At 38.1% G+C, this 15,874-nt stretch overlaps 1 protein-coding gene across 6 annotated transcripts in view; it reads right to left on the bottom strand.

Annotated features, from left to right (window-relative positions):
- The window catches only part of SMARCA2 (SWI/SNF related BAF chromatin remodeling complex subunit ATPase 2), a 119,696-nt gene that overhangs the window by 69,073 nt on the left and 34,749 nt on the right, over positions 1-15,874 (bottom strand). For 5 of the 6 annotated variants that reach the window (XM_082337453.1, XM_082337455.1, XM_082337454.1 and 2 more), the window contains 6 exons: positions 15,582-15,831; positions 8,892-9,018; positions 7,455-7,628; positions 6,469-6,642; positions 2,374-2,544; positions 301-354 (listed from right to left, as the gene is read on the bottom strand). In XM_082337453.1, the coding sequence (XP_082193579.1) occupies positions 301-354; positions 2,374-2,544; positions 6,469-6,642; positions 7,455-7,628; positions 8,892-9,018; positions 15,582-15,831 (950 nt within the window). Of the gene's footprint in view, positions 1-300; positions 355-2,373; positions 2,545-6,468; positions 6,643-7,454; positions 7,652-8,891; positions 9,019-15,581; positions 15,832-15,874 lie in introns of those variants that run through there. The other variant, XM_082337458.1, reaches the window with a different exon arrangement.

Here is a 15,874-nt window from a genome sequence, read left to right as displayed (position 1 = left end):
GTCTACACACAGACTGCAAGAAAACCATTTACTCTTAAGCATATAACAAAGCTAAGAGGGATTCTTCAGCATACTCAGTGACAGATTCAATATATTTTTCTTTTTGTCTTCAACTTGCTGAAGAGAAACAGGCTAGCATAAATGTTAATCTAGATAATTTTTATTCCTGGTTATAAACAATAGCTCTTCTTTGAACATTTGTGGTCGTGATTTTTTTTAAGCTATAGCAATGGCACACAGAAAAATCACTGGGAAGCTTAAAAAAAAACAACAAAAAAAAACACCTTGTAAAATTCATACCTCTCCATCAGGACCAAGACCAGATGCCATTCCTTCTGCATTTTCTTCAGCCTTCTACAACAAATGAAGAAGCAAAAAATATTATGGTCGGATTACAAGTATAGAGAGAATACTTTATATGACGTACGCATTTTGGACCATGAATATGTTTCACTCTATTTCTGAATAGCCTGGGGTGCACATAATTTAAGGTGTGGGTGGATATAGGTAGAAATAGGCACAGAGTTACTACCACACACACAAACCATTTACTAGTATGACTAGGGTACCTACAACACCTCTAGTCACTGTAATAAATCTCCACCTAAGAAGTGGCTGGCCTACTGAATTTCTGGTCCAGACCTAGAGCTCAGTTGCTTACAGGCTGTGCTAATACAAATAAAATAGTAATTAATTTTCATGTGATTTATTATTAATTTCCTCTAAAGTGCTTTAATCTCAGTTTCAGAGGTGTCACCAGGCATCACAGTTTGTATATCTGTGCAGGCACTTTTATTTTGGGTACGTACACAATTTCTTCTGGTCTGACAACTAACTAGAAGGGGTATTTTGGGCGTTCTTTTCACTATATGTCAAATCTAGACCACAGTTACTCAAATTATAAACAAAAAGAACCCTGGAATTCTTGGCTGGAGTAAGCTATATTTTTTTTCTCCCCAGACACCACTCCAAGAAATAAACAGTATCTTCATCAAAGCCTGTCCTCATTTACCCTACTTAAAAATGCCAGGATAGTATGAGAAAATGGAACACACAGTTTGCTTCTGAATTGGAACCTTCTTAAACAATTCTGACAATGAACAAGAAAGGACAGAATACAGCTTCTGCTCCTGTCACAGTGCTGGGTTTGTAGTACTACAGCACAGTTTTATTTTGGTTAGCAACATAAACAGATCAGACTAACAACAAGAACGGTCTCTTAAATTGTGTTTTATAGATAAACAACTTCCAAGTATCCTTAATGTGTGTGATAAATTCAGATAATCCAGTTGTTTCTTTGTTTTAAGAGGTATACTTAAGGAATAGCTGCACTTCTGAATATTGAGATGATCCTCAATATCTGCTTCAGATCAAGCCTTGGGCATTTGTCTTTGCCATTATAGTCCATTTTCCAATGCATGAACTTGTTCCTATGTTAAGAACATACTCTCAATGAAAAGTACAGAGGTTTTGGAGAGGGACAGGAGAAAACATGGAGCATTTTTTAGGCCATTAATCTCCAAAATCAGAATTTTTTTATATGCTGGTATTTATTAGCATATTTAGAGAGCTGCTTGGAAACCATGTAAATATAATGTTTATATTTGTATCAGTAATTAGTAGCAAACCAGGCATGGAAATGGATTATAAAAATCCTCTTATCCATCCTGCAAGAGATGAAAGGTACTCAGAGGTCACAAAAATGACAAGTCATTACTTAATGATTATTTCACACACAGAATTATTTTTTCGAAAATAGCATCGTTCACTTTCCACAATGAGTCTCTCTCACGGAATAAAATATTTCATATGAAGAAAGGTAATTTTTAAAAGCTTCAATTAAATGTTAACATTGCACAATGAACAATACTACTGGCAGAATACCCATTTACTATAAACCTATCCAAGCAAGTTCTTTCTCTCTAGTCATTTCCAATGGTCCTACAAAATGGACTGAGCCAAGTGTAGAATGTGGAGGTCTATAAAAGTTACCCTGTATGAAACAGCTATGCAAACCAGACTTTTCCCATCTTCTTTGCACAAGGTATTTTGGATCCATTGGATTCTTTTAGGATACTTTAATCTGAATTTATGTGCCTGGCCCAATTTTGCCTGTAGAAAGTTTATCAGCAAATCAATGTTAACAGTCCACAATCTTCTAATCCTGCCAACTTCTCACCTTCTTTAGAATTAATGACAGCAAATTTCTTATATATTTCAGTGGAGGGAGATGAGTTCCCTCAGTGTTAAGAATTTAGCAGTGTAGATGATTTTAGATACTCTGGTATGTGTATGACAATTGGGTATTGCTACATTTATCAACATTAAAACTGGATTTGAAGAAGAGAAAAAATACCAGCTGTAACTACTTGCCTTCTTTCTTCTCCTTCTCTTCTTCTTCTCTTTAGCTGCTTGTGCCTGTTTATGCTCCCATACCAGGTTAGTCAAATTAGCCACATACTCATCTGTCTGCTGCAATAGGTAGGCCAGGCGCCTATCTTTCTTTTGGTCAATCAGCTTACGGTAGCCTTCTTCATCTTCAGCCTAGCAATACAAAATAGAAATCAGCCAAGACAGAAATGCTTCCAAGAAACACCAACCAACTCCTATGTCAATAATCATGTGTTATCTTAGATCATTATGATCTGCGTAGAGGGACAACTAGATGGGTGAAGAACTCATTGGATGATCAGGCCCAGAGGGTCATACATTTGTGTTAATGAGTCACAGAATCATAGAATCACAGAATGGTTTGGGTTGGAAGGGACCGTAAAGGTCATCTAGCTCCAATCCCTCTGCCGTGGCAGGGGTACTTTCCACTAGATCAGGCTGCTCAAAGCCTCATCCAACCTGGCCTTGAACACTTCCAGGGAGGGGGCATCCACAATTTCTCTGGGCAATCTGTTCCAGTGTCTCACAACCCTCATAGTAAAGAATTTCTTCCTAATACCTAATATAAAATACGCTCTTTCAAATTAAAACTGTTACCCCGCATTCTATCACTACACTCCCTGATAAAGAGTCCCTCCCCGTCTTTCCTGTAGGCACCCTTTAAGTACTGGAAGGCTGCTATAATGTCTCCCTGGAGCCTTCCCTTCTCCAGGCAAAACAGTCCCAACTCTCTCAGCCTGTCCTCATAGAGTAGGTGCTCCATCCCTCTGATCATCTCCATGGCCCTCCTCTGGACTTGCTCCAACAGATCCACGTCTTTCTCATGCTGGGGGCCCCAGAGCTGGCTGCAGTACTCCAGGTGGGGTCTCACCAGAACAGAGTAAAGGGGCAGAATCACCTCCCTCAACATGCTGGCCACGCTTCTTTTGATGCGGCCCAGAATGTGATTGGCTTTCTGGGCTGCGAGCGCACATTGCCGGCTCATGTCCAGCTTTTCATCCACCAATACTCCTAAGTCCTTCTCCGCAGGGCTGCGGAGGGTCATACTCTATCTGGAGACAGTAAGAGGACGGATACCGTGGGGGCATGTTGTGTTTAACATCTCTATCAGTGACCCAGAGGAAGGGATGGAGGGCACATTAGTCAAGTTTGCAGATGACACAAAACTGTGGGATACCAGTCAATACGCTCGAAGGCTGGGCTGCACTTCAGAAGGACCTGAACAGCCAGAGAAGTTGTGCCATTTCTGACCTTAGAGGTCTTCAAGACATGACTGAAAAAAGCCTTGAATAATCTGCTTTGAACTTGATGTTGACACTGCTTTGGGAAGGTGGTTGGACTATAGAGCTCCCTGTCAGCCTGAGGGACTCTAGAAAACCTACAGGAGTTATGACAGCTAAGGGGGGCAAAAAAAAAAAATCATTTAACACCACATCAAACAGACGACAATGTCCCGAAACAGAGATGCTTTGTAAGTCTCCTACAGAGATGATTTCTCAAAGACATGAAGTGCAGGTAGCCCATACCCAGAGGAAGAACATGGGAGATGAATGTGAACTTGTGTTTAGTCCTTTATCCAGTGTGAATATAAATCCTTTTCTTTTAGGTGTTAGAAGAAAATTTTCTTTTGGGCAGATTATCTATCATCTTTCTACTCTGGTGTTATTTCATCTTTGATACTGGTCACTATCAGAGACAGGATTCACCAGATAAGCCATAACTCTGGGTCATAACTTCTACAACCTTATGGCACTATGTAAGTGTGTTGTTAGGGGTAAGACATACCACAAAGTATTATTTTCATGTGCTGTGAAGATGTAATGCAGCATTTGAGCATGTCAGAAAAATACAAGGAAAGCAGCAGAGACACCTTCGTCAATTTTGGCTAAAATAACAAAGAAAGGAAGTATACAATGCCTTCTAAAAACCAAACACAAGTAAGAAATATTTTAAAGATGATCACTTTAAAAGACAGCACTCTGGGAGATATAAAAAATCTCCTGCCTTTCTGGAGAGACACCAGAACTGCAGAAAGTTGGCAAGAACAGCTGTAATGTTCAAATTGAGCTTGTAAAATTCAGTTGTAATGTTCAAGTCATCAGAACTACAACACTCAAAACCTAAGTTTTCAGAATTTTTTATTATTACCATCATGATGATTATTATTACTGAATACACATTGTAATCTAGCCAAAGTACTTCCTTTATACATTCAAGCTTGTCTTGACAGTATCTTTTTAAATCATACCAACGCCCATTCCTGCATGTGATAAATACTAGTATTAATGAGCTGTGACACAATCACCATTTCTAATCATAGTCAATGAAGGACAATCTCTGGAATGAATTCAACATTCCTGAAAAGATATACGAAGAGGTTTAGACATGGCACATTTTCCTAGACCACACCAAGCATCTGAGAGATGTTTGTAAAAACCCCTAGTACATATCTGCAAATTCAAAATCTATCACAACGGGACTAAAACTAAATAGGCAAAATAACCCCACTAACACAACGTACCTTTTGCTTTTGCAGAAGGATTTAATTGAGCGGTACGGGCATAGACTTCTGAGTGCAAAGCCCCGAACTGAAAATGCCTATGAAGTGCTGCATCTATGGTAAAAGCTTAACCACAGCCTTGGTGAAGGAGTCTTAGGAGAAAGCACTGATATTCTGGAAACACTGATATCCTGTGCCATTTCTGGACATTCAAATCTACTTTATATTTTTCAGCAGTGGACATCTTTATTATTTATCGTACTACATGTTAGATTGACATAACCTCAACCTCACAATGTACAAAAATATTTCTAAAATATCAAGATTACCTTTTTTTTTAATCAGTTCTTTTTTCTCTAATAATTAACATTTTTATGAGCTTGGTTAGATAGACTGCTGGCAGTTACCTCTAATTATAAAAAAGCTCTATAATGCTAATTACTATGTGATTTTAAGAAATACTCTAGGGCCTCAACATTTGTTATACTCTTATGCAAGTCCTTCATTTACATTTTACATGCACTTTTATTTCTAAGTTTTTATCATTTTTATATTTAATTATTTCTACATTTTGTTTTGTGATTTTTAAAACTAACTCTTCAGTCCTGTTCAGTCAGTCATGGGAATAGATTCTGGACAGGGACTAGAGTTTTGCGCTACATCTGCACCCATATTAGATACTTACTATTTTTTAGCATGTTTCAAAGTAAGCATGTCAATTTCCATTCAATTCTATGTTGGTGAAGTGTTAATAAAGTGTTAAAAAAGAGCTAACCAATGTCTTGAAGAAATTTTTCCAACCCCAGTTGCTAACATAGTTGTAATACGCATTGATCTGTCCACACGTTAAATTCCAGAATTATTTTAACTCCTGAAATGTAGGCAGCCCACTGACTGGTTTCACAGCGTTCTGAAAAGACATGGTTATACACAAACCCACTCTACTCTGTCCTAAGAACGACACAACTGATATCATGCAGGTGCAAGGAAGGAAAAACTATAAAATAGCAAGAAGAAGTATGGTCCTGGAGCATTAATGCGTAGAACTGACTGCTATTAATTCTCAAGATACATGCATTACTGCTATTGGTTATGTATTTTTGCATGTGAAATCAGCTTTATGTAAAAGTTGCCGAGTAATGTCATGAACAAGTTAATCATATGGACTCTTCAAAACTATAAACCTAGAAATAAAAAACAGTCCAGTATTTATATAATGGACTGATACCTCTGCAATTATATAACAGTTTTAGTATATGAAGTTAATTAGATTAAATGATGTTATACCGAAGCGGCTGCGCTAAGTTTTCATGCTGGCAGAAAAAACAATTATTCTTATAAAAAATCTTAAAAAAAGAAGTAGCTATAGGTTAAAATGGACAGTGTCACATTCATTACTATCATCAGAAATACCCATAATCAATATGAAGCAGTTTTAGATTTATACTTTTTGCGTTACAGAGGCTTTATTCTGCAAAAGAAATACATGGGTGTAGCTGAGGCTGTATATGAAATATTAAAAGGATACGGTACGCAATTTTAGCTAAAACAGCCATATTCCTTCCTCTAATCCTTACCATTAGTCTCCTCATTCTTTCTTTCTCAATTCTCTCAGTTTCTTTTTTCTGCTCACGCTCAGTGTTGGCATGCCAAGTTGCCACAGCTTTAGAAAGTTTCTGAATTTTCCCAGCAACTGACCGGTGGTACTCTTTAAAATCTTTAGCATGCTGCAATATGCTATTCAGGTATTCCTAGAAAGAGAAACAAGTTAGTGCAGACACTTGGACAAAGCACAGGATTTGAAATCAGGAATACAGAAGTTCTAATCTTATCGTTTTCCAATTGCTTATCACATGATTTGCAGTTTTTTTAATCTTAGAAACTCCAAAGGTAAATAAAATATTGTCGTGGTTCAACCCCAGTCAGTAACTAAGCACCACACAGCCGCTCGCTCACTCCCCCCGCCCTGGTGGGATGGGGGAGAGAATCAGAAGAGTAAAAGTGAGAAAACTCATGGGTTGAGATAAAGACAGTTTAACGGGTAAAGCAAAAGCCGCGTGCGCAAGCAAAGCAAAGCAAGGAATTCATTCACTACTTCCCATGGGCAGGCAGGTGTTCAGCCGTCCTCAGGAAAGCAGGGCTCCATCACACGTAACGGTTACTTGGGAAGACAAACGCCATCACACTGAACGTCCCCCCCCTTCCTTCTTCTTCCCCCAGCTTATATACTGAGCATGATGTCATATGGTATGGAATAGCCCTTTGGCCAGTCGGGGTCAGCTGTCCTAGCTATCGTCCCTCCCAGCTTCTCATGCACCTGGCAGAGCACAAGAAGCTAAAAAGTCTTTGACTAGTGTAAACTCTGCTCAGCAAGAACCAAAACATCAGCGTGTTATCAACATTATTCTCATCCTAAATCCAAAACACAGCACTCTACCAGCTACTAAGAAGAAAATTAACTCTATCCCAGCTGAAACCAGGACAAATATGTAACAGAGATGACTCACACAGCAAAGCAAAGTGCATTTCTGTCATGGGGCAAACAGCTGGTAAGTTAAAATACCTGATGCTTCTGCCTACGTTTCCTCTCCTGTTCTATCTTCTGCTGTTTCTCAAGCTTTTCTGTCATACGGGCCTCCCTCAAAGTCTGGCGTTTGCTTCGTTTGTAGGCTTTGGAGTTCAGCGCTGTCTCCAGTGTTGTGTCACGACGCATGCAGGCTACTACCTCTTGTCTTAGCTACCAGTGAGAAAAAAGAAACACTTTAAAAAAAAAAAAAAAAAAAAAAAAAAAAACATTTTTAATGCATGGAGGAACAACTTTAAACACCGGTATGGCAGAGTAAAACAGTAACAGTCCAGAAGATGTCCCAGCCTCCTCTTCCCTTTCCATTACAGTTCTGAAAAGATCCAGCATCAATACAGTCGCAGCAGCTATGTCTGTCTCCCTAAACAAATTTTAAGTCTCCACAGGATGGCCAAAATTTTAATCACTCTTAATCATCATTTCTTCTTTCTTTACAAGATGCTGCAAATGACTGTCCTGCTGCAATGAAAGGGGCTAGCCAAGATGTTACACCATCAAAGTAAAACATGAATGAACAATATACATAACATACTTTCTAGAGCTGGACCTGAACATAGCTGACAACTCGTCTCATTGCCAGCTGCACAGAAGACAGCAGGGAGAGGTAAATGTTAAGGGCTTGGAACAGTACTGCCACAGTCCCAGCAGTACAGCCAGGAGAGCCTGCTGCTTTTCCTCTGACCTCTGACAAAACTTCATTACAAAGGAGTGCCAAGGGTAGAGGGAAGAAACACTTGGACATCATGGTACAACTACTGCCAAGGCTCCTGTCAGGAAGTATTTTTGCTTGACCTGCCAAATCACATCTTTGTTCTTCCAAACTAGCTGGAAAGGCCAATGGCAAGAGGCCCATAAGAGTCTGGCAGCATGATTCCTCTTCTGAAATTCATCTGCTGCTACATGCACTCAAGGTCCAACTTATATCTTACATCTTGTTACGCTTAATTCTCAAAGTCTGTGTGCCACAGTCGAAATCCTGAAAACAGATCACAGAGAAATACCACACACAACACCAACATACAACACTTCCTAAAACAAGCGGACCGATGACAAATACGAAGTATGTCCAGAAAGAGGTGTCTACTGGGATTTGTGTTGAAAATCAGCTTGCAGCCTGTCCAGCTCTTGTTCTGTCTTTGTGCCAGGTTCATTACGAAGGACACAGTTCTATAGGTACGCTTTAGAGTGGAAGATAAAGCAGAAAGCAAAAAGAACACTTGTACATTTTTATAAAAAAAAAAATAAAATCTAAGTTAATCATTTCTGTGATTCGCTTACTGGACAAGTTTGCACTCATGCAAAATCTCCTGCTTAGGCTCAGTGCTGCTGCAAAATCTCTTGCCAGTTCACTCTTTGCTACACGAATACGTTTGGCTGTGACCTCTATGAGAATCTTCCTGAAGCAAAAGGCATTACCTGGCGCTGGAAATTCAGTAACCTAAGTGCCTTCAACTCCACTGTAGCTTTGGTTCGCAGATCAGGGGGCAGAGAACCAGGCAAGTTCTCCAGTTCCTGGATTCTGTGAGCAATTCGAGCCTGAAGCCTAAGTAAACAGAAAATTAGATAAGACCAGGAGAAATCTCTAAGTGGTTATCAAAATTATGTAGTAAAAATAGGCAATTTATCTCAGGCATTTATTTGGATTTTACTAATTGTTTCTGAACTAACAGGCTTTTGCAGAGATGACATTAGGTATCCTTTTCCACTTTGAAAATAAATTAAAATACCCCTTGGCCCTTCTTTTAATTTTGACTAAATGTATATGTGTGAAAAGAAACATGGGAATTTTATTTTACTCATACTGTACACGATTCTGTTTTCAAGCGTCTTTGATGGATATTGTTTTATGTACAGTGTAGTCAGTGATGACACAGACAGAACTTTCCTTAATATCTGGAATTCTACTTGCTTATTTTATCGATAAATGAAAAGTTCATTAGTAAAGTATTCACACTTACATAGCTGTTACACTGTAAATCAGATTCTATTTCACTCTTCCTTTAAAAGCTCCTTTTGCATTCATTTGCAAATTTAAGAGAGAGAGAAAGAGAGAATAATGGACAAGCCAGACAGAACTTTTTTTTTTTTCCTATTTTTTACATTGACAACTAAGATCACAGAGCTAACAGTTACATAGTTTTTGTGTTTTTATTTACAAGTAAGTACTTCTGTGAACTGCAAATTTTGCCACGGCACTAAAATAACAGACCTCAAAGTTTTAAGTTATCCAAAAGTTGCATCTAAGTTCAACTGAATCAGTGCCCTCCATTTCTCACATGCTTTAGGAAAAAAAAAAAAAACAAACAAAAAAACCCCAAGCAAAACCAAACACACACACCACCACCACCCCCCAAACCAGAGTTCTCTCTCTCCCAAAATCAAAAACCTAAAGGCCCAGGAACAGGAAGGCATCTCATCTCCCTATACTGCACAGGACTTTTAAAATTTCCCTTTACTTCCCCAAAGCCCAAAACATCGTATCATGTTAGGAAAAGGTATCTGCTGCTGTTTTCCTCCGATGAGGACTTTGGAACTTCTGTGATGGGAGAAAGAAAACACGTTCTATATGGCTTCTTTCCATACAGTGATCATTCTTCCCCTGCCCTTTCTCCCCCTCATCACTCCACAGTATTAACACAGTGACATAAACTCTCATACACTCAACATGTCAGCCTCACAGCTGGAAAGCAGATCACATGTCAAGCAAAATGGCTGCACCTGATATACAAAGTCAGAACAAATCAAAATACTAGTATCTCACAGTAACTGCATACATAGTGACTTTTGTATAATCTGAAAAGCAACTGAAATCACTTGTACAGTTGCAGGCGATATCTCTTCTGTAACAGCACTCCTTCCTAAAACTCCTAAACTTCCTAAAACTATGCATTTTTTTTAGGTTACCAAAAGACTTCTGAAATTCTTGGAACAACAAAAAGGAGGTAAAGATGCGTTACTGCAGGAGACTAACTTAGTGTCCTCAAGAGAGCAAAAAGTTGAAGCCGAATTAGGTTAATTAAGTTTTTCATACAGACTGAAAAGTAAATCAAGAAGCATTACTTCCTAATAAGAGAAAGTTCCATTAAAAGCTACAGATATTTGTCCAGGCTGCCAGGGAAGTTCGTGATTCCCACAGGAAAATTATTCATTCAGAAAATGACATTGGCATATTTTGTTCTTTCAAGTATATGTACTAAACTAAAAGAAGTCCACATTTTGTACAATTTCACCTGTCACTGGGCATTCCAGTTACTAAGAACAGATTTTAGTGCACCTAACGATACAAGATACTGAGAATTCAGCGATTTTCTTGGAGATTAGATGTACTATTGTATATCCATATAAAAAAGCAGCCAAGGTGTACAAAGACAATACTGTTCTAAATCACTGATAGGTGCTCTGCCTCTTCCTTATTCACACGTGGATGTAATTATGCATCACAACTATGATTTATTACTCTATTTCACTCCCCAAATAGCTGCAATGCTTCTGAAACCATCACCTAGGAAACAGTTATAGCCAAATCCTGGTTTCACTGATTTTAATGAAACTTTAGGGGAGCAGTCACAACCTTTCCAAACTTCTCTTTTGAGCTGTGAACTTAGTAAGGCAGCTGAATACTGAACATATTTTCAATTTTTTTTCTTTTTTGTTAGCACTGAGTGTCCCTTCTTGTACTATACAAGAGGATGAGCACAAAAAGTTAATCTATGTTCTTCCTAACACAGCTTATGGTTTTAGATAACTAATGGATGAGCCACTTCACAAACAAACATGAAGTGAAATGCTCACTTATTAGTTCTGCCAGAATTGGCTTGTTACTTTAACTCCAGGTTTAAAAGAGGTGAAAGTGCCTGCTGACGTAGAAGTTTACAGAGTAGAAATTCAAGCAAAAGCCAAAATTGGGCTGGGGTTTATATTTCTGTCATCTAAATTATTAATAAAAATCCAAATATACAACTTTCTTGAGATATGACTAAACACAATGCAAGCTTATAGGGTGTGCTTATTACATCCCATCATCACACTAAGCAATGCACCCCCATATAAAAGACTTTTCATACTGCTAATCATTTTCAACTCAGGTTTATAAAAAGGCTGATCAGAAATAAACGCACATGAAATTTTATCATTAAATTATAAGGCAGATTAGTATTTCCAGGATAACCTTTCCTCCTATTTTTTCCTCCATATGTTGAAATGACTGCAAAAACAGAAGTCTGCACTGAGCTACAAACAATGACACTTCTACACTTTTGTGGGTGATTACCCTCCTTTTCCGGCCAGAGGGAAGGAATACGACAAAAAAAAAAAAAAAAAAAAAAAATCAGTATTTCTAAGTCAGTACAGATAATCTCTCTCAAAATTCTCACTGAAACTCAGGTCCATTTTCTATTAAAATAAAGTCCTGGTCAAAAAAGTTTAAATATTAATGAAAATTCACAGCACACATAAGGAAGAATAATGAAAAACAGCAGCCAGATCTGTTACATATAAAACAAAAAAAGGAACATATTTTGAAGTTTTATTTCAGACTTTCCTAGAAGTACTAATTATATTCCCTAGGGTACTAACAGTAGTAGTAATAGCAGTAGTATTTTCTTGAGTAGTCAGTAGGATTTTTAAAATAATTTCATGACAGACATCCCAACTCAAGTGAACGCAACAACTACTTGAGGTATTTCTCACCACAGCCATCTTCTCGTCTTTAGAGAATGATGGCACTTTGTTGGACTATTGCTGTCTTCATTGAAAAATGAAGATAATAGCTATTGCATAAACAGAATCCAAAGAAAAAAGTTTCCTAGATGCTTTTTACAAGCACTTGAAGGATATAATCTCACCGTTTAAAGGATATATTTAATTCATCTTTGTAGTTCAGCAATTTATCTTCATCCATTCAGAAAATGGCTAGTGCATCTATACAGTGATCTCTTTGCAAAACAAGTGATGCACACCTCTTCCTCATTAACTGGGGTCAACAGCAGAGGTTACGCTCGCACATTCAAACCTGTCTGGCATGGATGCCATGCAGTAAACCATGAAGATATATAAGAATACACTTCGCAGATAACAGAAGGAAACCATGGACAATCTACAGGACGCTAGCAAGTGTATTTTTTTTTAATTAGCAATGAGGAGGTGGAAAAAAGCCTTTCCACATAATAGAACAATTTTAAATTACACACGTTATTAGCTTTCAGAGATCTATTCAGTGAGACTAAAAAACAGCATTTTATTTTGAAGAAAGTATTAAGGAGAGTTTTATAAAAGCATGGTATGAATTTTTCATTCTGGACAGATTTCAAGGAACGCAACAAGTTTAACAGCTTTCCACATATGAATAATTTAAACTTCTTATACTGATAAGAATTTCGAATATCTAAGTTTCTTTTTATCCACCTTTAGTCACACAGAGATTAACAACAATTATCATATAATCTCATCTCAAATCAACATATGCTGCAAATAGCTTGCACACAACCATGTGAATTTGACAGCAACATTAACTCTCCATTTTCTTTCTCTTTGTGAATATACACTGGAGCCTTTTTTACTATCAGATCAAGGCTTTTCAGGGAGAAAAAGCAGTCTGCTGATGTTTCATTAGATTCAAAGCTTTTTCAGATCTGGAACATGTTAATACGTGCATTACTGCTTCTCGATCAGTACTCGTCTATTTAACGTGGTTAATGAATAGGAATGCTATACTGTACTTCTAAGTGCCTATTTGATGAATTGTTTGATGAAACAAACTATGTAACTTCCTAGTAAGAAGGAAAGGAAAAAAGAATTGCTATCACTGAAAAAAATTGATTAGATGTAATTTTGTAACAGCAAAACCTGAAGTATTTCATGTTTACAATATTGTTCTGTGTGTAAGATACGCTCTAATACATAAATCATGTACATGATCAATTAAGAAATGGAAATGTGTATGCAGTAGCATGTATTCTCCCCCAAAAGTCTGCTGTTACGCACTTGAGAGGGGTGCATACAACAAGAGAAACAGCCAAACACTTCAGCAATGAACTTTTTATCACCTAGTGCATGAATTAGAACTGAATTACTGTCTCCCCAGCAGCACGCTTCGCGCCTTTAGTCCAGAAACACCATGTTCAAGCTCACTGTCGTGTTTTAACCCTGACCAGCAACTGAACACCACACAGCTGCTTGCTCACTCTCCACCTTGCCTCAGTGGGATGGGGGGAGAATCAGAAGGGTAAAAGTGAGAAAGAAACTCATGGGTTGAGATAAAAACAGTTTAATAATTAAAAACAAATAATAATTTTTTTTAATCGTAAGGAAAAGAGAGGAAAATAATAATGCCCCTTTATTAAAAAAGTTAACTACTGAGAAATCTCGAGAGACAACCATTTCATAAAGCTTTTGCTAACTTCACTGGTTTCAGGATACAAATGTTTATATATTGCCTTTTTTTTACTCTCTTTTTATGAAGAAAGTGTGAATACATCATGTTTCTGTATCATACTTACCTATACTAAAGCTAAGTCTAGCACCACCCAAAGCCCAAAAGCTGTTAAACTGCTTTTTTCCAAAGCTTCTGTCTGATGTTACTTACACAGTTTTAAATGAAAAGACTTCCAGAAGTTCTAAGCATTCTGGTACACAAAGCAAAACCAAATTCCAGCACTGTTCAACATTAAAAAAGCTTGCATCATTATCTATGTGCTACCATAAAAAATAAAACCCTTCTGCTGCAGAATCCCTATCAAACTTCCACCTCACTTACTCTGCCAAGAACATCAGGGTATTTAGAATCTAATGGATATGCTGTATCTGCAACCAGTTCTCCACATTGGTAATTGCAACACCGCTATTTTCTGTCACTCCTCACCTTCCTCCATTTATGCATACATAATAGTCTAGTACAAATAGTGCAATGGAGCAGGGCTGGCATTATACTGGCCACATGATTCTTGACTCAGGATAGTGCTACAATTCTTCACTGTGAACCCCTCTAATGGTGTGTTCTACAAGCTTTCTGAAAAAGATGTTAGAAAACAGTGATCGCTCATGCTGAAACAGCTATGGCCATTCAGTCCTAAGGTAAAACAGGTAACACTGACAGAAGGACCACAACAACATGCCAATACATGACTTAAGCATTATCTTACACAAAAAGTAAGCTTTTCTGGTATCAAGGCCTGGATTCTGGACATGGTACCACATCCTGAAACACTTCATGGTGTTTTACCTTCGTAAAGCAAAAGTCATTGAACCAGTCTTCAGTGAGATCATCATCCCTTTTGGCTACCTTCCCCTACAAACTCATTGTTATAGTAACTGTAAGAAGCATTATCAGTCCACAACAAGCAAATATGCTAAGTGCAGTTTCTTTCCTTTGACTGATAATGATCAGGAACATATTTTAGGTGCAGGTCAAGATCTTTCTGCCTGGTAGATTCTCATGGTCAGTTGTTTAGTAGCCTTGCTGATGGGAAGAGGGAAGAAGTTTCTTTCTAACTCCACAAGAAATGTCATCCTCTATACTTTGTAATGAACAAAAATGACCATCTAATTAGGGCACCCAGGAGGCAACGTTTAAAGATCATGCTTCCTGGTAACCTTTATTTTCAATCTTGCCTGTGACCTCCTTAAAATTCTCTCTACTCTTTGGTAGTCTAGCCAACCCCATCATCACTAATAAAATTTGGTTTTGCTGTGGCCACTAACTCATCAGCTTTTTGACCTCTACTGTTCTCTTCTAACTTCCTTTTTGTTTATAATTCTGAAAACTCTCTGCACTGAACTGGTTTCTCTGTAGACTACAAGGATTTTGATTTTCTAACTTCCAGTGTTTGCAGGATCCAAGTAATACACTAACCCAGCAGAGCCCTTGAGCGTGTTTTAAACTTACCTGGTTTGCAATGATACTGTCAGTATGCTTTACTAGTTCATAACTTGGGGTGTAATTAAATTATTGTTTGGTTTGACATTTCCGTACTTCTCTTTGACATGGTCTCTCTCTGGAAACTCAGTTTATACTATTGTCACTACAGTAGTTGATTGCAAGGAGTTTCAGCTGAGAAAGGGAAAAACAACAACCTCCATATGCATTTGAATCTTGTTATTTGCTTTTACCTATATTCACGTTCTTGGAGTATTTCAACAGGATCCAGTCCTTGTGGTTTCTGGATAGGGCTGATGCGATTCTGCTTTTGCTGCAGCTGAACAATGGGTGAAGGCTGTCCAGGTGGTGGCTGCGGTACAGAAGGCCCAGGCATGGCGGCAGCAGGCTGGGCAGCAGGGGGGGCAGGAGAAGGCCTGCCACTAGGGGGTGGAGCAGGAAGCTTTTGCTGTGCATTGGAGACACTCATATCTGGGGCTTGGCCTGAATCATAAAAAGTACTTATTCGTAACATGAAATATGGAAC

The sequence above is a fragment of the Platalea leucorodia genome, assembly GCF_965183815.1.
Source record: "Platalea leucorodia genome assembly, chromosome: Z".
Classification (NCBI taxonomy): Eukaryota; Metazoa; Chordata; class Aves; order Pelecaniformes; family Threskiornithidae; genus Platalea; species Platalea leucorodia.
Note: the sequence above shows the minus strand (reverse complement) of the source record. Positions and strands in the feature narration are given on the sequence as shown.